The sequence below is a fragment of the Beta vulgaris genome, chromosome 5, assembly GCF_026745355.1.
Source record: "Beta vulgaris subsp. vulgaris cultivar EL10 chromosome 5, EL10.2, whole genome shotgun sequence".
Taxonomy (NCBI): domain Eukaryota; kingdom Viridiplantae; phylum Streptophyta; class Magnoliopsida; order Caryophyllales; family Amaranthaceae; genus Beta; species Beta vulgaris.
This window is the reverse complement of record NC_079206.1, coordinates 67757048-67782938: the sequence shown is the minus strand read 5'-3', so window position 1 is coordinate 67782938 and position 25891 is coordinate 67757048. Positions and strand designations below refer to the sequence as shown.

Genomic DNA, 25891 nt, shown 5'->3' with positions numbered 1-25891 from the left:
TTGCTTAAATAATTGAAAAATTTATTGGACCTTATTATATCTGATTGGACCTGATTGAAACTTAGCTGAATTGGTTTTATTAGACCTGAAACTAAACCAAATTAAATTTATTAATGTAAAGAGAACGCACCCTAAGTAATTTGACATCTCACTAATTAACTAATTTTATCAATTGAAACACTCATTTGTTTTAACTAATAGCTGCATTTAACAACCCAGTTTTTTTTATTTATTGATATTATACTTTGAGATAATATCACTACATATCACTTGGTCTAATAATTAATACTTAATACTTTAGTATAAAACCTTAAATAAATCGTGAAATAATTCAATAGATTCGTATAGAAGTATAATCTATAAATATTGCCGAATTTTTTTAAAAATTGTTCCAAAAAAAAAAAGTCACCTTAAAATTAGGGAGAATTCAGTTTCTTATGCTTCCTTCCGATTATCTTTACCTAATCACAATGTCAAAACACAAATTAGAAAACATCAGGAACCCTTGTTTAAACCCTAATCTGGTTCTCTACATTCTACCAGTCTACTGCTTTGCGTCTCTTTCTCTGTGCTTCCATTGCTCCCTGAGCTTTGACTAATTAGTTTTTCCGTCGATTGTATTTTCATAATTGCAACAATGGCAGTAGTCAATACTCAATTATCACTTAATTGTGTCAACGACCCTTTCTTCTTCTTCGTCTTCCTTATTCTCCCCCTCCAATTTTAATTCTTCCAGGTACGTTTTCGCTCTCACAATTCCTTTATGTTTTTTTTTTCTTCCTTATATTATTTATTAACATAGTATTATGCTGAGTTGCAGAGCTCATATTGTTTATGGTAGAGTAAAAAATGCAGGGGTTTGCAAATGTGTTGCAACTCCATCTGCTGAACACACTGGTACTCCTATCCCCTTGATCTACATTTCAATTTGATTTGAGTTCATTTTTATTGGATTACCTCCTATTTGATGTTGCTTTCTACTTTTGATGAAGCTTACACAACTAAGGTCTCACGAAATTCGAATATGGCTATGCTTCAAGCTGGTTATCTCTTCCCCGAGGTCTGTTTTTACTTTTTACTACTTTTACTTGTCATTATACTTCTATGTTCTTATTCTTCTTGAACTAATGATGCCTAACTAAATGGGAAATTCAAACTTAATTATTTGCATATGATTTTTAATATTTGGGTATTTTTACAAGCCAACATCATATAAGTTGATTTTGTGGGTTTAATATGTGAGTTGGATGGACGGGGCTCCTCATTGTAATATTATACTATTATTCTGAAGTTAAGGTTTTCTTAAGTTTTTATCTTATGTTTAGGGTTTATGCTAACCTAATGACCCTATATAAAAGGGTCATTATATTATTTTAGATGGATATTCATTATTCAAGTTGATGCAAATTGATGAGCTTTGTGCTATCTTTCATTTTTGTTAAAGCCTAAACGAACTTGACGAGAAACTATCGCAGATTGGGACCTGTCCTTTTTTTCAGGGAAAAAAACCTATCCCTTTAATATTAAACAAAAGTTACATTTACTATATTATTATTACTTGCATTTTTTTCTAACTTGTTTTTATTAACTAAGTTTTTTTTTTTTTTTTTTGTTGAATTATACTTATTTTTGTTGCATTGAACTTTTTTTCTTCTTATCCTAGTTTATTTAAGCTCTATCCTAGTTTATTTAAGCTCAAAATCATTATTGTAAGTAAGAGGAGAACCTAGCCTTATCCAATTTTCGTCATAAACTTAAGCTACCTGCCACTAACTACCTTCAAGATTTCATAAAAGGCATTGCTACTCAACTAAATACATACTTGAGAGTTGTTTCATTTATTTATTCTATTCAACTTTGATACCCGTAGAAGAATTTAGCCATAAAAAATGATGAGCTTATCTCACGCTGAATTGTTTATGCAAGTTCTAGGGAACACCTTGTTTTTGCTGAACTATATTTAATAAATTATAATAGTTGATTTGATACCTTATTTTTCTTACTTGATTGCCTATTATACTGTATATTCATGACAGGTACTCCCTTCGATTTTTATTAATTTACCCACTTTTTTGTGCACAAAGTTTTAGGAAAAATAGGTATGTGGATCATAGAAGAAAAGATAAAGTATTATATATTGCCATATTGTATTAAAGTTAATGTTGTGGGTCAAGAAAAGTAGAGTGAGAAGGTAAAGATAATAATAAACAATTTGTAGGACCATTCTAAAAAAGGAAAAACGTGGGTAAACTAACAAGGGATTGACTCAAAAAGGAAAGGGAGTAAACTAATACTAAAAACCAGAGGGAGTATTAAGCTACTAATTCATTCAGTATGTTACTTATTTTTTCTTTTCTTTTCTTTTCTAAAATTAGAACACTTTGACTCGGGCGCTACTCACGTATCTCATTTGACCATATTTCAAAACTAATACATAAAAATAAGTGTCCATAAGTAGTGTAATAGATTTGTTTTGTCTTAACGTGTCTTCTTCAAATTTCAACTTCCTTTAATAATATATTGTTGTTTGAAGTTATGAGTTGGCAAGGATGAAGGTCAAAGTGTTGTAATTTATAGAAATAAGAGAAGTATGTACTGATATGTACCAATCGAGCAACCAGATTCACTCAAAACATATTTGAGGCTGTTTTCAGTTCTTTTATAATCTTCTCCAATCTGCTCCTCCATGAGCTCTTTCTCTTTGAGTTCCTCTTCCTTCAACTCCTCTTTAATAAATTGAATCTCACGTTTGATTGTTGTCAAAGTCTTATCAATTATGTGCCCTATGTCTTCACAGAGCCTTGTTGACAACCTCTTTGCAATCTCATCGAAGTTCTTTCTGAATTATATTGCATTACCAAAAGTGCCCTTTCCCCCTAAGCCAATCTGTTACACTATATCCTCTAGATTGGGGTGAATGTAACAATTATATTTGGATGGAGGGAGTATATTTTGGCTTAGAATAGATTCATCTTACGCAGGTGATGCAATTTTTTTTTGGAATGGGAAATGCTCCAGCGCAATTGGGCTTTGGTGTATGTTCATATTACGCTGGATGGAGGGAATATATATGTACTAACTTCCGTTTCTAAATAAGTGCAACATAGAGAAAGGACACAAATACCAATGTTTTTAGAGAAGGATTTTTGGGGACCACAATTACAAGGTAAAATGGGAATTTAATTACAATGAAACAAAAGATTAAACAATTAATCTATGTGATTTATCCACCAAACCACCACCCACCCACAATCCCGACCACCACCACCACCACTGCGGCTGCCGCCCATCTTTCACCAACACCATGGCCGCTGCCACCCTTCTTTCACGAATACCACTCCTTGCTGGCGCCTTCTTTCATCACCACCGCCATCACCACCACCACTGCCACCCACACCAACACCAATGAAGAACAAGGGGGGATTTTCTGGATGAAAACCACCAACGAACTCCATTTTCTTAGTCTCTCTCCTCAACTCTCTTCTCCTTGTGTGCAAATCAAGGGGAGATTTTCTTGATAAAGGCCACCAACGAACTCCATTTTCTCAGTCTCTCTTCACAACCTCTCTTCCCTGCAATCGCCTCCATTTCAGTCTCTTCGTTTTCTAAGCCTAAACTCCGACAAGTCTTACGAGGCAAAGCCATGGCGTACAAAATGAAATTTGTAGATCTACGAAAAATTTCTATTAAATGAAGAAATTGGGAGAGAGGAGGAGTGGTAATTCAAAATTCAAAAATCAATGAAGATTTAAGGAACTTATGGAATTCGGCCGCCGGTGGTGATTTTGGGTGAGTAAAATGGTGGTTCAAAGGTGTAGAGGTTTAGTTTAGAGGATAGAGAGATGGGGGAGGATGGAGAAGGGTTCAGAAGAGAAAGGGAGTAGTGGTCTGGGTGGTGGTAGTCGTAGGGAAGAGAAATGGAAAATGTTGCAGTTATTTAGAAACAGAAATAGTATATATATATATAGTACTGGAGAATTCTATGAAAAAAGCAAGATTAAAATAAATATATATAGTTTGAAACCTGATTCGGAAAAGTAAAAATAACATCAGATTGGAGATTAAGTTGATCGTTGTTTTGAACCAAGCACAAGGTATTAGGTTCAAGTTCGAGCACTACACCTGATTCTTCGATCGTGTCAATCCAGTTTCTACACTATTAATAACCAGAGCACCAAACCTCCCCTAAAGCTACTAAACTGAATGCTTGATGGCTGAAATTCCTGTTCTTGGATTTTTTTTTCCTTTAACGTTGTTGCTATCATTCATAATATATTCTGTGTGACTTTCAATCTTTTCCCCAGTTTTGTTGATGTAACTTGATTTCATGGTTTTTGAAATGGATTATCTAGTGTGTTCTTTACTCAGTTTTTTCTTTAATCATGCTCTTTATCTTGCACGTCTTGTTGTTGGTGGTCAGATTGCCAAAAGAAGAGCAGCACACTTGGTAAAATATCCAGATGCTCAAGTGATAAGCCTTGGAATTGGTGACACTACTGAGCCTATACCTGACATTATAACATCTATGGCTAAGGTACTTTTTTTTTTTTTTTTTGAAATCGCAACTCTAGAATCTTATGGTTCTTCTATTTCATTGATACCAAGTTTGGCATTTATCTAATGTTGCTTCATCATTTAGCTCTGACTCAATAATTACTGTATATTCTTTTAGTCGTCTCGTTCACATGCTTACAAACATTTTGAAATAGCTAAGCCTTGTTGTCTAGTAGTAACTTGTGAGCTTACAAAAAAGTTGTCTAGGCTTAAAAAGAAGTTGTCTAGTTGGCTGGTTTCTTATATTCTTCTTGGTGGTTATGCTATGTTTCATTTGCCTTAGAATTTGATGGATGGTTTTAATGCATTTATGTGGAGACCTGTACTACAATTTAGTGTACAAAGTAAAATATGATCTGTCTCTGTAGTCTGTATTATGTTCTTGTCCTGCTTCCAGATTTTTGTTTTCATTTCTTTGAACGATTTTTGTGTGTACCAAACTTGTAGAGAGCACATGACCTGTCAATGCTAGAAGGTTATAGTGGTTGTGGGGCTGAATAAGGTGAAAAGGTATGTGGCAATTTTTGTTTCCTTATTCCCTTTTTTTTATTTAAAAAATTTGCATTATGTATGTTGTTCCTATCTTAAATTCAACTACCAATTCTGCTGGCATTTGGAGGATCAAGTAGGAGGGCTGTTATGCCTGATCTTTGTATAGGCTGGTTAGCCTTTTTAGGGAAAGAAACACAAAACTTTGTGACCCACTATTAAATTCTATGTAGGCTCTCTCGACCCAGGGTAATATAATCCTTAGGTTTTATGTCTGTTAGGAATACTAAGAATTAAAGTCCAGTTTGGACGTGAGCCTAGTGATAAGAAACTATCTAGCTTGGTTCGGAGCATGATTCTGAATCTCGATGTGACCACGATTAAAGTGATGGTGTGGAAGTGGAACCACATTTGTGAGAAAGATGGTTTGCTACTGTTGCAGGGCCTCTCTTGGTTGTGGTAACGCAAAACCCTTATAATGCCGTGATGCAGCCAAGTTTTAATAGCATGGTTTAGATAGTACTTGCTGGGTTAAAGATTTTCTTTATTTATTTTGTAGGAAAATTTTTCTTAGAAGTTCGTCTCATACCTCTATGAGATGTTGAAAAGAAAAATAATTCTCTCATTGCATCATTTTGATTAATATCACTACTTTACTTATCTTAGAAGATTTGAGTACGGTAATGTGCTTCACTTACTTGGATCAAGTATGGAGTAGAGCTTTTGATTTTCTTTCTCTATGATCAATTAGGAGAAGGAACTTCATCTTTACTAGTCTTTGCTACTTGTGCCTTAAGTAGAAGGTATGTGTTAATCGTCTCCTCTTTTTTTGTCCATGACATTCCTCTATTTGGCACTTTCGTTCTTCCTCTTTGGTTCTTTTGTTTACCGTTTTTTGGGTCGAACCATGGAAGAAAAACTCAGCCATTCCGCAAAATCCTGTTATAGAATGGTGAATTGAAATTCACACCAAACTCGGCCGTTTGACCTTTACGTAACGGGTTCATGATGTTCTAAAACCATTACATTAATATAACAGACGTTATTTATCAGAGGACCAGATGGGAAGAACAAGCCGAAGGATAAAAAGACGAGCAAAATGCCAAGATCTGAAATGAATATAAAAAAAACATTTCTATTCAAATAAAATCTTACCTAGGGTTTAGAACTTAAATTCGAGCAGTTACCCTCAATTAAATTACTTTGAATTGGAGCCTAAAATGGAAACCCTAAATTTGAAAAAACCCTAATATGTGTGGGAGGCAATTGAGGGCCACTGCTTCGCCGTTCATTGCAGAGGTTGCCGGCGAGATATGTCCGGCATCTTCTGGCGCAAGAGTTTCTGATGAACGGCAGCGGTTAATTGAGGTTAGTTCTCATCATCTCGTTCTCTTTAGTTCTCCCTCCTACGATCTAATCGTCTTTTCTCTTTCTCTATCTTCTTTATCTTTTCTTTCTCTTTTTTTAAACCCGACACTAACCTACTCATGTGAGATGCTTTTTTTTTTAGCAAACGTCAATACCTCTTATCTCTTTCTCTATCTTCTTTATCTTTTCTTTCTCTTTTTTTAAACCCGACACTAACCTACTCATGTGAGATGCTTTTTTTTAGCAAACGTCAATACCTCTTATCTCTTTCTCTCCCTTCTGCTTTCTTCCCCCTTTCTTTTTATTCCATAATGCCAGTGATTTTTTTAATTGCTCTCTTTTTCTCCCTTTCTCTTTTTGGAGTAGTGTCATTTTATACTTCTAACAAGCTTTTGTATGGAATCATATTTTTGACTATCATTAAAAGTACCCCAAATATTGTATTTATAACAGTTTTGGACATAGTATTATGTAAAAAGTAATATAAAGGTAAAACAAGCTTAAAATGCCATGTGATGTTTTTTTAAAAAAAATTCACGTGGCGACGGCCGCTAAACGTTATATTTCCCCATTACAAGCCATTCCCGCGATCGTTATCGCGACCACAACCACAACCATGTTTTTCTCTCTGGGTTGGCTTGGTTGAACCATGTCTAGTGAAAAATGTTCTTGTTGTTGGGTATAGGAGAACAAAGTATACCAACGGATTGCAGAGGGCTTAGTGTGCAGTTGTGAAGGTTTCGAGTTCCATTGCTTGAGGCTTGCGTACAGCTGGAGTGAAGTTACAGTTTTTCAGTGTCACTTGCCTTTCCTCTATAAATTGCCTTGCCCATAACTTGAGGCTTTAGCCGTATTTGTCCTTGTTCTCCTTTGGTACATGGGAGAGAACTCCTTTGTTGCGTTTTTAATCTAATTCTTTTTTACCTATCGAATTTAGCCTTGCTGGAGGATTTTCTGGTGTCCTTCAGTTCCTATCTTGTAATGCTTATGTGCTCATGCCATCCACGACTTTGTGTCACTGTTATGTGCTCTGTTTGTTCCAAAGGGCAATCAGTTGCAATCATTTCAGATTGTGATAAAATAATTTTGCTACTTCCCTCGGTCATTTCACTAAGCTGGCAAACTTTGTTTTTGGCCATTAGTTGTAATCATGTTGCTCAATGCATCAGCTGCTCCGAGTGTTAGGTCTGTGGTTGTGTCCGTTCAAGGACTATGTTAGCACTCTGTATAATAGTAGATTCAAGGCTAAGAAGGAAGGAAATGGCACCCTTGCCTTTGTGTCTATAAAATTTAGCAGCTGCTTCTTTGCTTGCTGGAGTGCAGCCCTTGTGGCGGGGACTCGGGGAGGATAAGTGTTGGTTGCCGGAAAAAAAAGTCTTAGGAGTTGGGAGATGGTACGGATGTGACAGCAGCGTGGGAGTATTTTTTTTTATTGTCCGGTGCTCTCTATCTTCTTGAAAACCACTTTCGTGTCTTCACTCTGCCCTTTCTGTGCACCCATTTTCTTCAAAATCTCCTGAAGGTAAAGTTAGCGAGACTTCCATGATGCTAGATAGTTCTTGGATATTGCAAATTGTAAGTGAACTGCTGCGTCTACTACATCAATGTGGACCTCTTCGATGAGGTATACATGATGCTGAGTACTTTGTGAGTGGATTACCTGTGTTTCTTTGTTTAGAAATTCTAAGAAGGCATTACATTATTTGATTATTATGCATCTTTTCCTGAAATTACATAATTTGTCAAATGTTTCAATGTTGCGTATATGTTTGTTCGCTTTGTTATAATTATATTGCATGTGGCTAAAGATGATAAACAATGTTGATGTCTCTAGAAAGTAAGATATGCAATTGCTTCATCGTTTTATGGAAGCCTCGACATTGAAGAAGGTGATATATTTGTCTCGCCGGAGCTAAGTGTGACATCACGACTTCAGGTTGGTTTTAATCCGTGTAACATGAACTTTGAATTATTGATGAGCTAAGTGTGACATACAATTCCTCCTTTTTAGTGGCAACGTTTTGACTTGCACGTTTGTCAATGCACAACTTTGACCATTAATTTTATATCTATGAGTGTAAACTTTATAAATACAAAAATTGTATATTATGAAAAATACACATTGAAGTAAGTGTATAAAACATCTATCATACCAACATTTGTTTATATATACTTCATGTGTTTCAAAATACTTGCTACACTTTTTTAAAATGGAAATGTCACACCACTTCCTACATATCATAAATGAACTTTTTTACCCCTAAACTTTCTAAAAATTACCCTTATGATGTTTGTGGTTTCCCACTTTCTCCTTCAAAATTCCATACTTTTTCCTTAACAAATGTTTTTTTATTTAAAAAGGGTGGGTCCCCCATTCTCCCTCTCCCTCTCCCTCAAAATACTCATACTTTTTCTTAAAACTCCCAACTTTCTCGTTGTAGCAAATTTTATGAAACAAAGGAAGTATATTAGTAAGAGAATATGGTGAAAGTTAATTACAGTGTCCAAAGTAAAAAAGCTCCTACCAAAGGAACGAATGTATATATTTTCCCTTTAAATCTATTATTACTTTGACTTTTGTACTATTCACATACTTTAATTTAACCATATGTTTTTTTTACTTCGTATGAACTCAGATTTTATCGGATTTGTCTGAATGGTATATTTTCAAAATAACAACTTTTAGTAATTCCAAAGTTGTATGCTGACAAATGTGAAAGTTAAAGTGGTAGAAGTGAAAAAGAATGGAGAGTGTATATTTCTAGTCTACATCGATCTAAAGCTTGGTGGTAATTTGTTCATTGTTAACTGTGGTGTGGGTTTACATGGGGGTAGTTCGAACAAGATTGCGTTGAATTTTTTTGAGTGTTTCACCTTCTATCTCATTCTCTTGTTTATGATTAAAGTTTTGTACTCTTTTCTTCTGTGACAGATGCTTTTTGGATCAGATATATCAATAGCTGTTCAAGACCCATCTTATCCGGTATGCTGGTTTGGTGTAACATTAACCTTCTCATATACTTCCTCCGTTTCTAAATAAGTGCAACATTTACATAGTGTTTACTATTCACAGTTTAAACTCTAATTAGCTTTAGTGATTTAGGGTTTAGGAAAAACATAGTCATGTGGGATCTTGTTAGATTCGTCTGAATGTGAATTTTTTTAATATCAACTTTTTATGATTTTTACTTATTGATAATTGAAGATATTAATGGTTAAAATAATGCATTGAAAACAAGAAGTGTTGCACTTATTTAGAAACGGAGGAAGTATTTGTTAGGGTCCTTTTCTTTTTGTGTTGTTGATGAGAATGAAATTCTTCTGTGTGCTAGGGGAAATTTTCATATAGTTACATAGACACATCACATTCCTCCATTTCCAAATAATAGGCGAACTTTTTTTTAAAACAAGATTTTACCATCAATTTTGTTTTGCGATTTCTTTCTAGAATCAGTGCAAACAACTTCATATTCAGCTACGAGTCTTCGTCTTTTAAAAAAACAATTATTTTGGTTAAATTTATGGAATGGTGATCTATAAAATAGACAATGGTATATAAAAGCCTAACAAGATTATTTATCAATGTACCAGCAATACATGATTTAATAACTTCATGGTCGATACTACGTTAGAATTCAAACACGGTCTTAATTTTTTGGAAATGGAGGTAGTACATATTAGTATTCTTTGTGCGGGTGTATATGCGCAGATGTTTGTGTGACGTGTGTTTGTAATAATTTTGCGCCTGCAATAAGAAGCTTTGGTTACCTCATCTAAATTTTATCTAAAGACCTCTTATGAACATTAGTGGCTTTCGGTCACTAATGTATGTTATGGGCTCATAAATCATGGTCATACTTTTATTTTTTTGAGATAGTTTATTGTTATTGCTAAACTAAAATTAGAAGAGCAGTGTGCTCTTTACGATTTTGAGGTTACCATCAATCTAATTCGATAAATTTTGTGAAATAGAGAATGGAGAGGTTCTCTGTTACCCAGACTCGGCAAATTTTTCCATATACCGGTGTTGGTACGACACGACACCAACACCGGTACGAAATACGTGTCGGATCCGGTAAAGTTCCCTCGGACACGGCGACTCTAAACCCTAGATTCTCTAACCCTAGAGTTCGAAGAGGAGAAGAGAAGAAAAGAAGAAGAGGAGAAAAGGAAAAGGCGATAACTCACCTTGACTCAGCGACCAGAGCTTCAAACTCGCCACCGGAGGTTCAAACTCGTCGGTATGTTTACTGCTGTATCCTTTCTTCACTTTTCTCTTCTTCTCTCTCTTCGAACTTCTCGCCTCACCTAGTCACCTTCTCTTTGTTTTTCTTTTCCTTTTCCTTTATGAGTCCACGTGACTCCTTTACTTTTCTTTTTCTTTCTCTCCTTCTTCTGTTCTGTTTTCACGTGACATTTCTTCTTTTACTTTTCTTTTTTCTTTTTATTTTTCTTTCTCTCTTTTCAATTCCTTCCTTGGTTCTGTTTTTTTTAAAAATCATTTTTGTTCTTCTTAGCCTATGGCTAGGTTGTTATTCTTTTTGTTTTTAAACAAATACCTTAATTTTATTAGTATATTACAAACAGACATTTATAAAATCTGAATTACCAGATTAATTATTGAATTTTATATTATAGAATATTAATTTTGCCATACCCGTACCCGTGTCCAAAATCCGGACAGTGTCCCCGTGTCCTGATTTTTTGGAAGTGTCGTACCCGACACTCGGATCCGTACCCAAACTCGACACTCCTAGGCGAGTCCGGGTAACATAGGAGAGGTTATTTCCTTGTGAAAAATTAATTGGCAAATCCCAACTATGACCCATCCGCTTTTAATGATTCAAACTATGGATTATTTCAAAATAATCTTCACTATTGTATGCCAAAAATGCTCTAGAGTGACTTGTTACTCGTTAAGGAGAGAAAGGAGGGAGAGTAAACCTGAGTCAAAAGTTTTAAAAAATCAGTGAAGTTTCAATTGTAAACTTACCTTGCCTTTAATTGCATTTATGTTCATCATTTTGAACCGTGAGTAAGAAACCCTAAATTTGGAAAAAACTCGTAATTCAAGATTTGGTGACAATTGATGGCTGTCAACACTTACTGGAGGTCACATAGGGTGCCTAGGAGCCATCCACCATCAGTCCCGACCCATCTTTTGCAGTCGAGCAATCTTCTTTATCTTTCTCTTCTTTGATCTTCTCTTTTTCTACGACTTTCATCTCTCCTGCTTTCACTTCTCTTCCCCTATCTTCTCTTCTTCGTTCTTCTTTTCTTCTTTTGCTTATCTTTGAGACTTTGATACGGCTAAGCCCGGTACTCACTCATCTATTATCTACACATATGCAAGAAGGAAGAGAGGAAGGAAGGGTCCAGACGTCTTCACACATGGAGGGACACATGTCAACATAGGAGTGAAAGAAGGCAACATAGGAGTGGAGGAGGAATAGCATAATTCCTGACATCATAACAGAAATTAGTTATGAGTAATAGAGAGAGAAAGGCATGTGTGTAAATATATAAATAGGGGCCTCGCCCAAAGAGGGAAGTATCCAGAAATTAGAATGGAGAGTGATTTAATGGCAGAGAACCTTGCCTCTCGAAAGTAAGGGGTGTTAGGAGGAGATTCTTAAATCTTGCTTAATACAAAACTATCCTACTATTGTGCTATTTTTTATTGTATTTTTCTACTGTTTGCCTAGTTGAGATCCCCTAAATCTTAGCATTTGGTATCAGAAAGAATTATGGCGATAGAAAACATGGTGGCAACCCATTCCCAGCGGATCGAGCAAGTGTAGCAAGGAATTTCGCTAAGTGAGGAGGTAGCTACAGCGGGTTCTCGAGCACTCGAGACGCTACAGCAAACACTCGCTGCTCGTATCGCCACTAACAGCAAACACTCGCTGCTCGTATCGCCACTAACCTCGAGTCGGCCACTAAGCAACTTTGGCAAAGAGGCGCCTCGAGTTATAAAACCGAGGAGACCGGAGAGATGACGATGGCGAGAAAGGCAGGGGAGATCACTCACCTCGCGAAGTGGAGGAGCTACCAATGAGGGAGAGGTGGAAGGGAACATCGCTTGGAGGAGTTTGAAGATGAGGTTGGGTACCTTAGTGGGTTTTGCGGTGGTGGAAGTTGGAGGGCCAAAAAATTGGATCTACCCATTTTTTGGGGGGATAATCCTGATGGGTGGTTCATGCATGCGGAGCAATTCTTCCAATTTTACCGGTTAACGGAGGAAGAGCAAGTTGCAACTGCGGTGGTTTCCATCGATGGGGACGCTTTATTGTGGTATCAATGGGAGAATTGTCGCCGACCGATCTCCCGGTGGTCGGAGATGAAGGTTATGATATTGCGCCAGTTTCGGATCCCTCCAAGAGAAGTGGCTCAGCCTTTAGCACGAGGGTGGGGTGGAGTAGTGGAGTATATTAGGAGGTTTATTGAATTGTTAGCCCCGTTAGAAGGCATACCAGAAACTATAGACCATGCCTAATTTGTAAGTAAGCTGAAAGAAGACATCAAGAATGAGCTTAGAATTATTGGGCCTAAATCTTTGGCACATACCATGGATTTAGGCGTTCAAATTGAAGCCAAACTCAACTACTATCCGAAGAAAAGGTGGGAGGAGTGACGCTCCTACACCACTGGCCCAACCCACTCTTATAGCCTAACCAATCACCCACAAAAATCCACCTACTCATGTCTCATCACAACCAGCGTGTAGCCTCACTCCACTTCACTACATACTCAAACCAACCATCTAGATCCACCAACAACCACATACCCATAGCCTAACCTGTCGAAGAGATAAGAAGACTCAATGATGAGTTACAATACAAACTTGACAAGGGTTTATGTTTTAGGTGTGATGAAAAATGGACGGTAGGGCCTAAATGCAAAAAAAAAAAAAGAAGTTAAGTGTGTTATTGGGCCAAAATGGTACGCAATGGACCCGAAACGGTCGTAAAAGTTCTTATGTCCGTTCAAAGTCAAGGAAGTCCTTAATATACCATCCAATGTCCCTTCAAGGCATCCCAGACGTCTAAAATCGTGACTTATACAACCTTTAATTTTGACAATTTTAGGGCTCCTCCGGGCCTGGTCATATTTTTCACCCAGAACCTTCATATAGGGTGCGACACGACTTATAATGCATCCCAGGTGCTTCCCACCAACTGAATTGCCCAAAAATGCCATCAAACCACCCATTTATGATTTTGTCGTGCAGCCACGGAATGACTCCGAAACAGTTGTAAAAGCTGTTATTATTCCCGTTCAAAGTCGTAGGAGTCCTTCATATACCATCCAATGTCCCCTCGAGGCATCCCACGACATTCGGTGCACGGGTCCCGTAGATGTCTAAAAACGTGACTTATACAGCCTTTAAATTTGACCGTTTTAGGTCTCCTCCGGGCCCGGTCATATTTTTCGCCGAAAACCTTCCTATGAGGTGCGACACGACTTATAATGCATATCGGGTGCTTCCCACCAACTGAATTACCCCAAAATGCCATCAAACCAGCAATTTATGATTTTGTTGTGCAACCACGGAATAACCCCGAAACGATCTTAAAAGCTGTTCTTGTGCCCGTTCAAAGTCAGGCGAGTCCTTAATATACCATCCAATGTCCCCTCGAGCCATCCCTCGCCATTCTGTGCACTGGTCCCGTAGATGCTTAAAAGTGTGACTTATAGCCTTCAATTTTTACCGTTTTAGGGCTCATTCGGGCCCGCTTATTTTTTTTCACCGAAAACCTTCCTATGGGGTGCGGCATGACTTTTAATGCATACCGGGTGCTTCCCACCAACTGAATTGCCCCAAAATATCATCAAACCACCCATTTATGATTTTGTCGTGGAGTCATAGAATGACCATGAGACGTTCGTAAAAGTTGTTCTTATTCCCGTTCAAAGTCGTGAGAGTGCGTAATATACCACTCCATGTCTCTTTGAGGCATCCCACGATATTCGGTGCACGGATCCCGTGGACGTTTAAAAGCGTTACTTATAGCCTTTAAATTTGACCGTTTTAGGTCTCTTTCGGGTCCGGTCATATTTTTCGCCGAAAACCTTCCTTTGGGGCGCGACACGACTTATAATGCATACCGGGTGCTTGCCACCAACTGAATTGCCCCAAAATGCCATCAAACCACCCATTTATGATTTTGTCGTGCAGCCACGAAATTACCCCGAAATAGTCTTAAAAGTTGTTCTTGTCCCCGTTCAAAGTCGTGGGAGTCCTTAATATACTATCCAATGTCCCCTCGAGGCATCCCATGACATTCGGTGTACGGGTCCCGTAGATGTCTAAAAGTGTGACTTATAGCCTTCAATTTTGACTGTTCTAGAGCTCCTCCGGGCTCGCTTATTTGTTTTACTCAGGACTTTCCTATAGGGTGCAGCACGACTTATAATGCATCCCGGGTGCTTCCCACCAATTGAATTGCCCCAAAATGTCATCAAACCACCAATTTATGATTTTGTCGTGCAGTCATAGAATGACCATGAAACATTCGTAAAATTTCTTATTCCCGTTCAAAGTCATGGGAGTGCTTAATATACCACCCCATGTCCCTTTAAGGCATCCCACAACATTCGGTGCACGGGTCACGTGGACGTTTAAAAGCGTGACTTATAGCCTTTAAATTTGACCGTTTTATGTCTTCTCCGGGCCCAGTCATATTTTTCGCCAAAAACCTTCCTTTGGGGTGCGACACAACTTATAATGCTTCCCACCAACTGAATTGCCCCAAAATGACGTCAAATCACCAATTTATGATTTTGTTGTGCAGCCACGAAATAACCCCGAAACGATCTTAAAAGTTGTTCTTGTGCCCGTTCAAAGTCGTTGGACTCTTTAATATATCATCCAATGTCCCCTCGAGGCATCCCACGACATTCAGTGCACGGGTCCCGTAGAGGTTTAAAAGCGTGACTTATCGCCTTCAATTTTGACCGTTTTAGGGCTCCTTCGGGCCTAATAATATTTTTCTCCGAAAACCTTCCTATTGGGTGCGGCACGACTTATAATGCATACCGGGTGCTTCCCACCAACTGAATATCCCCAAAATGCCATCAGAACACCAATTTATGGTTTTGTCGTGCAGCCACATAATAACCTGAAACGGTCTTAAAAGTTGTTCTTGTGTCCGTTCAAAGTTGTGGGAGTTCTTAATATTCCATCCCTTGTCCCCTTGAGGCATCTCACGATATTGTGCAGAGGTCCCGTAGATGTCTAAAAGCGTGACTTATAGCCTTTAATTTTGACCGTTTTAAATCTCGTCTAGGCCCGATCATATTTTTCACTCAGAACTTTCCTATAGGGTGCCGAACGACTTAGAATGCATCCCGGGTGCTTCCCACCAACTGAATTGCCCAAAATGCCATCAAACCACCCATTTATGATTTTGTCGTGCAGCCACAGAATAACCCCGAAACGTTCGTAAAAGTTGTTTTTATTCCCGTTCAATGTCGTGGGAGTCCTAAATATATCATCCCATGTCCTTTTGAGGTATCCCACGACATTCGGTGCACGGGTCCCGTGGACGTCTAAAAGCGTGACTTATAGTCTTTAAATCTGACTGTTTTAGGTCTCCTCCGAGCACGGTTATATTTTTCGCCAAAAACCTTCCTATGGGGTGCGGCTCGATTTATAATGCATCTCGGGTGATTTCCACCATCTAAATTGTCCCAGAATGTCATCAAACCACCCATTTATGATTTTGTCGTGTACCCACGGAATGACCTCGAAACGATCGTAAAAGTTGTTCTTGTTCCCGTTTAAAGCTGTGGAAGTCCTTAATATACCATCCCATGTCCCCTCGAGGTATCCCATGAAATTTAGTACATAGTCCCATAGATGTCTAAAAGCGTGACGTATAACCTTCAATTTTGACCGTTTTGGAGTACCTATGGACCCGGTCATATTTTTTCACTCAGAACTCTCCTACAGGGTGCGACACGGCTTATAAAACATCCTGGGTGCTTCTCACCATCTGAATTGCCCTAGAATGTCATCAAACCACTTATTTATGATTTTGTCGTGCATCCACGGAATGAACCCTAAACGGTCGTAGAAGTTGTTTTTTTTCCCGTTCAAAGCCGTGGGAGTCCTTAATATACCGCCACATGTCCCCTCGATGCATCCCATGACATTCGTTTCACGGGTCTCGTGGACGTCTAAAAGCGTGATTTAGGTCAATCTAGAAGTTGTCCTTTAATTTTGACCGTTTTAAGTCTCCTCCGGGTCAGGTCATATTTTTCGCAGGAAACCTTCATTTGGGATGCGACACAACTTATAATGCATCTCGGGTGCGTCCCACTATATAAATTGCCCCAAAATGGCATCAAATCTGCCATTTATGATTTTGTCGCTCATCTACAGAATGTCCCCGAAACAATTGTAAAAGTTGTTGTCCCCCTTTCAAAGTCGTGGGAGTCATTAATATACCATCTCATGTCTCTTCGAGGCATCACACGACATTTAGTGCACGGCTCCGTGGACGTCTCAGAGCGTGACTTATAGCCTTTAATTTTGACTGTTTCAAAATTCCTCCGGGTCGGGTCATGTTTTTCGCCGAATTGCCCTAGAATGCTATCAAACTATCAATTTATGATTTGGTCGTGCAGTCACGGAATGACCCCTAAACGATCGCGAAAGTTGTTCTTTTTCTTGTTCAAAGCCGTAGCAGTCCTTAATATATCATTCCATGTCACCTCGAGGCATCCCACGACATTCGGTGCAGAGGTCCCGTAGACGTCTAAAAGCGTAACTTATAGGCTTCAATTTTGATCATTTTAGGGCCCCTTCGGGACTGGCTATTTTTTTCGTCGAAAACCTTCTTAGGGGGTGCAACACGACTTTTAATCCATCCCGAGTGTTTCCCACCATCTGAATTGCCCCTGAATTACATTAAACCACCAATTTATGATTTTGTCATGCAGCCAATGAATGACCCCGAAACAATCGGAAAAGCTGTTCTTACGCCCGTTTAAACTTGTGGGAGTCCTTAATATACCATCCCATGTTCCTCTCGAGGCATCCCACGACATTCGGTGCACGGGTCCCGTGGACATCTTAAAGCGTGACTTTCAATTTTGACCGTTTAAGGGCTCCTCCGGACACGATCATATTTTTCGCCGAAAATCTTCCCATGGGGTGCGGCTCGACTTACTTATAATGCATCTCGGGTCCATCTGAATTGTCCCAAAATGCCATCAAACCACACATTTATTATTTTGTCATGCAGACGAAATGACCCCGAAACGTTCGTAAAAACTATTTTTGTGCCCGTTCAAAGTTGTGGGAGTCCTTAATATATCATCCCATGTCCCCTTGATGCATCCCACGATATTCAATGCACTGGTCCCGTGGATGTCTAATTATATCATTCAATTTTGACCGTTTTAGGACTTCTCCGGGCCCGGTCATATTTTTCGCAAAAAACCTTCCTATAGGATGCGGCACGACTTATAATGCATCCCGGGTGCTTCCCACCATCTGAATTGTCCAAAAATGTCATCAAACCACCCATTTATTTTTGTTGTGCAGCCACGGAATGACGTGGAAACGGTCGTAAAAGCTGTTCTTGTGCCCGTTCAAAGCCGTAGGAGTCCTTAATATACCATAATATGTCCCATCGAGGCATCTCACGACATTTGGTGCACGGGTTATGTGGACATCTAAAAGCATGATTTATAGCCTTAAATTTTGACCGTTCTAGGGCTCCTCCGGACACGATCATATTTTTCGCCGAAAATCTTACTATTGGGTGCGGATCGGCTTATAATGAATCTCGGATGCTTCCCACCATCTGAATTGCCCTAGAATGCCATCAAAACATCTATTTATGATTTTGTTGTGCAGCCACGAAATGACCCCGAAACAGTCGTAAATGTTGTTATTGTGTCCGTTCAAAGCCGTGGGAGTCCTTAATATACCTTCCATGTCCCCTCGAGACTTTACAGGACATTCGGTTCATAGGTCCCGTGGACGTCTAAAAGCGTGACTTATAGGCTTCAATTTTGACTGTTCTAGGGCTCCTCTGGCCCCGGTCATATTTTTCGCCAAGAACCTTCCTATGAGGTGCGACACGACTTATAATGTATCCCGGTTGCTTCCCACCATCTGAATTGCCCAGATGGTCATCAAACCACCCATTTATTATTTTGTCGTGCAACCATCGAATCTGGAAGGTTCTTTTTGGGCTGCAGGCGTATGTAGACTTGAGTTGTTACAATGGGACAGACAGGACAATATCAGGATTGTTTGAAGAAGTATGGTTAGATTGAGTACATGAAGTGTATTCCTGAGAATGGCTTCTTTCCTGCTGTTCGCTAGACAGAGCTGATTTTCTTTTGCTCACCAAACAATCCTACTGGTGCTGCTGCAACAAGAGAGCAACTAACGGAATTGGTGCAATTTGCTAAGGACAATGGGTCAATTATTGTCTATGATTCTGCATATGCTATGTATATTTCAGATGACAGCCCACGCTCAATATTTGAAATTCCTGGAGCCAAGGAGGTGATATAATGTTGCTTGATCTTATTAGTGTGTTATACTTCATTTCCTGCTGCTAGTGTAGCGTTACGATGATTTCACTAATATGTAATTCTTTGTATTCGATTAGTTACAATGCTGAGTGAATTCTTGAAGGTGGGTTGTTTGTTCTTTACTATGTAGGATTTTACTGTTATAAAAAAGTGGAATACATCAAATCTTTTCTGCATGCCAATCTGAAATTTAACAGAAAAGCAGTAAGACTTCTGGAATTGAGTTCAAAAGGGAAACATTTAGTGATATTATTATGAAAAGTAAATAAAAAGATAATATAAGAAGATAAGATTGTAAATATATGAATGGTGAACAATCTATGGAAAAAGACAAGAAAAGGGTAATTTCTAGAAAAGAAAAGATCAATGGGCTAGTAGGATTTGAACCTGGGGCTCACTGCATACAGGCAAAAAACTCCAGAGCAACGCTAACGCTGAAGTAAGTTAAACATTAAGGTATAGTATGCTACTATAAGTTTACAACTTGAACTTTTGGGGGGATAGCCTATAATACAAAGGGCCGCAACTTGGGCCAGGTTGGTCAGCTCTCCCCCTCTCCCACTCTCCCCCTGTATGCAAGTAGGTGTACCGACTTCTTACTTCACTGCCCTTGGGTGCTTTCTCGGTGGCTTTTTAGCTTCCCATATTTTCCGGCTTGTTGGTTGACTGGGTTCAACCAGGATGTGTGAAAGATGTCCAGGTTGCTTGCTAATGTAGGTTTATGAACAAGTGAGATTAAATTGGTGGATTTTTCGAGGACATTATTGTTCAAGGTATAAACCTACGTGCTTGTTTGTTTCAAGCTATGGTAATGGAAAGGGAACGAATGGTAAAAGATTGTTACCTTTATTGGGTGTTTGGTTCAAGTTATGGAATGAAAAGGGAATGGGTTTTGTTACTTGAGGGGGAGGGAATGTAAGATTACCACCGAGTAATGGTAATGGATTGTGGAGGGGTTGAACCAAACAAGAAGAAAGATAATATATAATTGATTCTGTTGTTTGGAGCCCAAATATGTTGAACCAAACGAGTGCTCCAAGTTCTTTCGATGGTTTTGCTTAGTTGGAGCCTACATTAATTTGACTATTCATTTTACCTCAAATATCCGTGTTGGTTACTGACACTTATGTGTAGGTATGACACTTAAGACACCTTTTGTACAAAAATCATGCAAAAGTTTCAGAAATCGATCGGCCAAGTCCGAGCAACATAGGTTGGAGCCAAGTGCTTCAGTCACTCTTCAAAGTTGAGGGGGGGAAATGTATGTACCCATCCCTCTGTTTCTCCATACAAGTATGACTTCTCTACTTTCTCCATAGAATTACGAACTTGTGATTTGAATAGGCTTATCAGCACAAAAAAAAGTTTATTTGATTGCAAGTAATATAAAACAACCCTTGTATCTCAATTCTTCTCTGGTCACCATCTTCTGACTTTTTCCATCAGTGAACTGGTTTATTTTGAACTCAAATTTACCCTCCAATTGTCAGTCGGTTTCTTGGTTTTCCATTGCCATATTCACAATTATTTTCTTTCTAGGTAGAAGGGAACATGGTTAATTTGGATAATTGCTAATAAACACCTTTGGTTTAGGGAAAAATGATGTGTTCTCGACTTCTCGTTGCTCTGGCTGTTTTAGTAAATTCTTTTGTACTTTTTCTGACTTCTATGACTGACCATTATTAATGCTTTTGGTGGCATACACCTTTTGTCCTTAGCAGTTCGCTCTCCATGAGATTTAAATTATATCTTGTTGGACAGTTTAGATGTAGGTTTCTAAAACTATCTTGCTTATAAAGCATTTTAATGGTATGCAGTATTCAGTTCTGGATCTTTTTGTTTTTATGTTTCCCAGAATAATGCTTGATGAGCATAATATCTCTCAAGTTGTGTCCGACATCTAATTAGTTCTGCTGGAGTTAACTAGGTCTTCCTTTTGAGTACAACGTATCCATCTGACCTATTGATATATCATGCATGCATTGTTTCTGTATACTCCTAGTTGATGTCTTTATTTGACCACAGAAAGCTTGTAGATATCTTAACCTATTGTGGTCATGGCTAGTGTAGGTTGCTATTGAGACCGCCTCCTTTTCTAAGTATGCTGGATTCACCGGTGTTCGTCTTGGCTGGACTGTCGGGCCAAAAGCGCTAACTTGAAGGATCATGGCCATCTTGCCTTGTTTGTCGAAGAATTTGAATAATGATGTGCATATTTTCTTTCTGCTTTATGCTTCTTTTTTGCTTCTTCCATTATTTTTTTTTCTTTTATCAAGCTTCCAACACATTCTATTTTCAAATGTTATTGGCAGGGTCAGAATTTGAGTTCGTCCAGAACTTGTTTATGCCCCATGTACTATCAGCTTGAAAATATGTTGTAAATTACTTCTTATATTATCAGCTTGAAATATGTTGTAAATTACTTCTTACATTATCAGCTTGAAATATGTTGTAAATAACTTCATCTTCAACCCTCCAAAAGGTTTCTACAAATGTGAATTAATTTTGTTAAGTTGGATCTTGCAAAGAAGTCTATAAATATTGATTAGTGGCATTAAATTTATTTAGTATTATTTTCAGATCAATATCTAACTTCATTTTGTTTTAGACTGTCTAGGCTTTTATATAAAATATGACAGTCTACTTCTATCCTTATTCATGCCCTCAATAACCACCTTGTCCTTTACTTTGAAATATCGCAAACATAAAATACAATTTCCTAATTATGCTTATACAAACTTTGCCTAAGCGCCAAGTTTACGAGTCTAAAAAAGTTTATGTCCTGCTTCTAACTGCACTTGTTTTTCTGTAGTATTCACCAAAATAAGGGTGCATTGTGTCGTGGTGATTTGAGCGACAAGCATGCAGTAGGTTGTGATTGCTTTAAAGCTGAAACCATCTTTTTTTGCATAGTTGAACAAAAATGTTATGGAAGCACCAGCCTTATTGTTGTCAAAGACGAGAAAATATTTTGTTTTCCCTTGGCTTTGCTTTCTGAAATTCCAGTTTGAAGATATATTCTCATATTTGGGATTTCTGTTGACGGTAAATGCCAGTTGTTGACTGAAAGAAGCAGCCATAGTTCTCTACTTAATTTAATCGCTGAAGAAACAGCCGAACGATGACTTAGCTCACACAGCAAGCAGCTGAGTCAAAGCAGCTAGTAGATCGCAATATCATACAACAAGACAGCCAAGGCTCAAGGTCTCACAAGAAAAGTATTGTTTTGCAGCCTTTGTGAAAGTTAGATTCGAATGACAACTACATAAAATGCATGCATTTGTTCTAGTACAATATCTTCAATTAATAGGGTTTAGTAGCATCCAAATCATGCCCACTTCATTAGTAATATCATACTTGCCAGCAACGCTTTAGGCTACTTTCAAGTACCAAAACAGCAAACAGTAATCCATTTCATTTCAATCAGTACATGAATCGAATCGAATCGAAATTGGAAAAAATTCAATGGAAAAAGATCAGACATTAAAAAAGGGTATCAGCATGCATGGGTTCCGCGTACTTGAGCAGCAGTAGCATTTAGTGGGCATTACGCAGGGATTTTCTCCCACTTCAGGGGCTTGACGACCTCCCAGGTGAAGTCTGGGTCATCTCTTCCAAAGTGCCCGTATGCAGCTGTCTTCTGGAATCTGCCATTGCCACCTCTCTTGAGATCAAGGTTGATAGACATCATTCCTGGCCTGAAGTCAAAGGTCTCCTTGACAATCTTAAGAATCTCTTTATCGGGTATCTTTCCAGTGCCATAGGTGTCAACAAACACGGACAAAGGCTCAGGGACACCAATGGCATATGACACCTGAACAATGGCCCTGCGAGCGAGCCCATTGGCAACTATGCTCTTAGCAGCCTGTCTGACGATATAAGCACCACTTCTGTCCACCTTGGTTGGGTCTTTGCCAGAGAAAGCACCACCACCATGAGCTCCCCATCCACCGTATGTGTCGATAATGATCTTGCGACCAGTGAGACCAGCATCTCCATGAGGTCCACCAATAACAAATCGGCCAGATGGATTAAGGTGGAAGATGGTCTTCTCATCAAGATACTTCTCAGGGATGACGGGTTTGATGACATGCTCCTTAAGGTCAGCAGCAATTTCATCATTGGAGACAGTCTCATCGTGTTGGGTGGATATAAGGACAGTGTGAACCCGAACAGGTACCATGGCACCATTGTCATTGTAGTACTCAACAGTAACTTGAGTCTTACCATCAGGTCTCAGCCATGCACAGGTCCCATTCTTGCGCACCTCAGTGAGGCGAGCACCAAGCTTGGTGGCAAGAACGTGGCTTAGAGGCATAAGCTCCGGGGTCTCATCAGTGGCATAGCCAAACATGTGGCCTTGATCACCAGCACCAATCTCCTCAGGGCGCTTGGTGAGGTGACCATGGACACCCTGTGCAATGTCAGGGCTCTGCTGCTCAATATTGACCAAGACCTTGCATTTGTCAGCATCAAGACCCACATCATCAGACGTGAAGCCAATGGAACGGCATGTGTCACGGACAATCTTTTCATAGTCTACCTCGGCCTTGGTTGTAATCTCACCAAACACCATAACCATGTTTGTCTTAGTACAAGTCTCACAAGCAACCTTGCTCTCAGGGTCCTGGGCAAGGCAAGCGTCGAGCACTGCATCAGACACCTGATCACAGAGCTTGTCAGGGTGTCCCTCGTTCACAGACTCCGAGGTGAATAGGAAGGTCTCCATTTCCTAAAATTGCACAAAGCACAGCAAACAAGATCAGAATTCCACTTCTGACAATATTTACGACAACAAGGCAGCACCTATAGTTATTCATATTCAAGAATGTGTAGCAAGAAAGAAAACTCAGAATCTTAACACTAGAGGACTAGGACAGTAAGGGTTGAAGTTCCTCGTATGTTTTTTTCCAATAACATGTGAGTGTATTAAAGACATCAAAGATACTGAATCTAAACCCATCTAAATGTCTAAGCAAATGCATCAAAGCCAGATCTTTAGATCCAATTAAAACGGAAGCCTGATCTTCGCCTCAATGGATCATGTTCACATCACAGTTCTGAAATTAGCATGATATACAAAATTGGCACTAGAGAAAAAAAAACAACGATTATATTTTCGAAAAGAATTCTGCAAATGAAGCATGTTAACATATTCATTTTGAAACTGCTACAATTTTTTATTATAGAAAATTGATTTGCCATTTCTATTCTTATTCGCAAGGAGAATGACCGATCTATGAAGCAGTTTTCAGTAAGAAGCCTAGATAAATTACCAATCGAATTTATTGATTTTTGTTCATAAAAAAGTACGAATAATCTGTTAATACTAGATTAACTGCAGATCTATGAATTACTTTACATCATACCAGACAAAAAAAACATATAAACGTTTCAAAAAGAAAGAAAGGATCGAGAGAGAAATGAGAAAACAGTACCTGGACGAAGAGAGTGAGAGAGTAGATCTAAACAAGGATGAAAGAGAAGAGAGCAAACGGTTTGGGATTTGCTGCACTCAAGGTTAATTGCGACAAACTGCTACTCGTGCGCTTCTTATTTATAGGAAATTCGTGGGTTGTTGAGCCTACTTAATCACCGGTCTACAATTTACATCACCTCTTACTTTCCCTTTCAGTGGGTTGTTGAGCCTTGTTTGGTGAGCGACTTAGCGGGATCACTATTGTATATACTTCATCCGTTTCTTTTTACTCGCTACACTTTCCATTATTGGAAGTTTCACATTACTTGCTACACTTCTTTTTTGGGCAAATAAACTCTCTCTATCTCTCTCCTCCCACATGGGTCCCTTTTCTTTTTACTCTCTACCTCTCTCTTCTCCAAAAATTGCCTAGCAGTCCGTGAAATGAGAAGTGTAACGAGTAAAAAGAAACGGAGGAAGTAGTAAATTAGTAATGTTTCATTTACAATCCTCACCAACAAAAAAAAACATATCACTTATATATTGTAATGTTATAGAGTTTCCCAATCATTTTAATGCCCTTGTTAAGGGCTCGGGTAGAAAAAAAAATATCATTAGTTTTAAACATAATCAAAACTAGTGAAATTTATACTTCCCAAACCCCAAAAATACTTCAAGAGATGCATCCTTGAACAATAGGAGACTATTCAATGATAATCCATGCCAAAGAACACACATATGGTGGCCTTTAAACTTATTTTAGACTAAAATATTACATGAAGGTTCAGGACGAAAAGAGTCGTCGGGCACCGGTACTCGTGGGTGGCATCCAAAGGTTCTGGTAGTCCCTTAGAAGGCACACTCATGCCTTGGAAGGGGCATTCGACGCCATCCAGAGCCCTTACGGAGTAAAGCGGGAGCGTTGCCAATTGCACAAAAATAAGGCAAACGTGGGCCAGAAAGGAAGGTTTATGGCACCCGTAGCCATTTCTAAGCACCCTAGATCGCCCAAGATCGCCCGGGACGAAAAAAATTCTTCGGGCCCGGAGAATTCGGAAAATGGCCAAAAAACGTGAAAAAACATGGATTATAGTCCACAGCTCGTGGCTCCCGTCAGGGCCGGGCACCGGTGCTCATGGGTGGCATCCAAGGTGTGGTAGTCCCTTAGAAGGCAAACTCATGCCTTGGAAGGGGCCTTCGACGCCATCTAGATCCCCTATGGAGTAAAGCAGGAGCGTTGCCAATCGCGCAAAATAAGGCAAACCTGGGCTAAAAAGGATGGTTTATGGCACCCGTAGCCATTACTAAGCACCCTAGATCCCCCAGTATGGCCCGGGACGAAAAAAGTCGTCGGTCCCGGAGAAGTCGAAAAATGGCCCAAAAACATCAAAAATACGTGCATTATACTCCATGCCTCAGGGATCCCGTCGAGGTCGGGCGCCGGGCTCATGGGTGGCATTCAAGAGTTGTGGTAGTCCATTAGAAGACACACTCATGCCTTGG

General features: G+C 39.0%; 2 protein-coding genes across 9 annotated transcripts; one reads left to right on the top strand and one right to left on the bottom strand.

Moving 5' to 3' along the window:
* The first annotated feature begins 46 nt into the window (after nt 1-46).
* On the top strand, nt 47-21528 carry LOC104894861 (LL-diaminopimelate aminotransferase, chloroplastic-like). 8 transcript variants are annotated; one of them, XR_007270489.1, is made up of 8 exons: nt 47-736; nt 821-897; nt 1007-1060; nt 4421-4534; nt 8246-8347; nt 9344-9394; nt 20104-20230; nt 21040-21528. XR_007270489.1 is itself a non-coding variant. In XM_048637661.1 (8 exons), exons 2-8 carry the CDS (start codon nt 850-852, stop codon nt 21122-21124), a joined length of 723 nt encoding a protein of 240 aa, XP_048493618.1. In that variant the 5' UTR covers nt 47-736; nt 821-849; the 3' UTR covers nt 21125-21528. The 8 variants fall into 8 exon arrangements, 3 of the variants coding, with proteins under 3 accessions (XP_048493618.1, XP_048493619.1, XP_048493620.1); XR_007270488.1 differs by having other exon boundaries at nt 20104-20262; XR_007270486.1 differs by lacking the exon at nt 20104-20230 and adding an exon at nt 10384-18940.
* Nucleotides 21529-22356: 828 nt separating this feature from the next.
* Nucleotides 22357-24566, bottom strand: LOC104894834 (S-adenosylmethionine synthase 2). Its single transcript, XM_010681173.4, has 2 exons — nt 24408-24566; nt 22357-23701 (listed from the first exon to the last, which is right to left on the bottom strand). The coding sequence occupies exon 2, from the start codon at nt 23696-23698 to the stop codon at nt 22517-22519; it is 1182 nt and encodes a 393-aa protein (XP_010679475.1). The 5' UTR covers nt 23699-23701; nt 24408-24566; the 3' UTR covers nt 22357-22516.
* Between the last annotated feature and the right edge of the window lie 1325 nt (nt 24567-25891).

What these genes read in the sequence shown, in the direction of transcription:
- LOC104894861 (XM_048637661.1), top strand. Translation starts at nt 850, where the DNA reads ATGCAGGGGTTTGCAAATGTGTTGCAACTCCATCTGCTGAACACACTG. An exon ending in TCCATCTGCTGAACACACTG is followed by an intron (nt 898 to 1,006) that starts GTACTCCTATCC and finishes TACACAACTAAG; the next exon opens with GTCTCACGAAATTCGAATAT. An exon ending in CCGGAGGTTCAAACTCGTCG is followed by an intron (nt 10,653 to 21,039) that starts GTATGTTTACTG and finishes TGGCTAGTGTAG; the next exon opens with GTTGCTATTGAGACCGCCTC.
- LOC104894834 (XM_010681173.4), bottom strand. Translation starts at nt 23,698, where the DNA reads ATGGAGACCTTCCTATTCACCTCGGAGTCTGTGAACGAGGGACACCCT.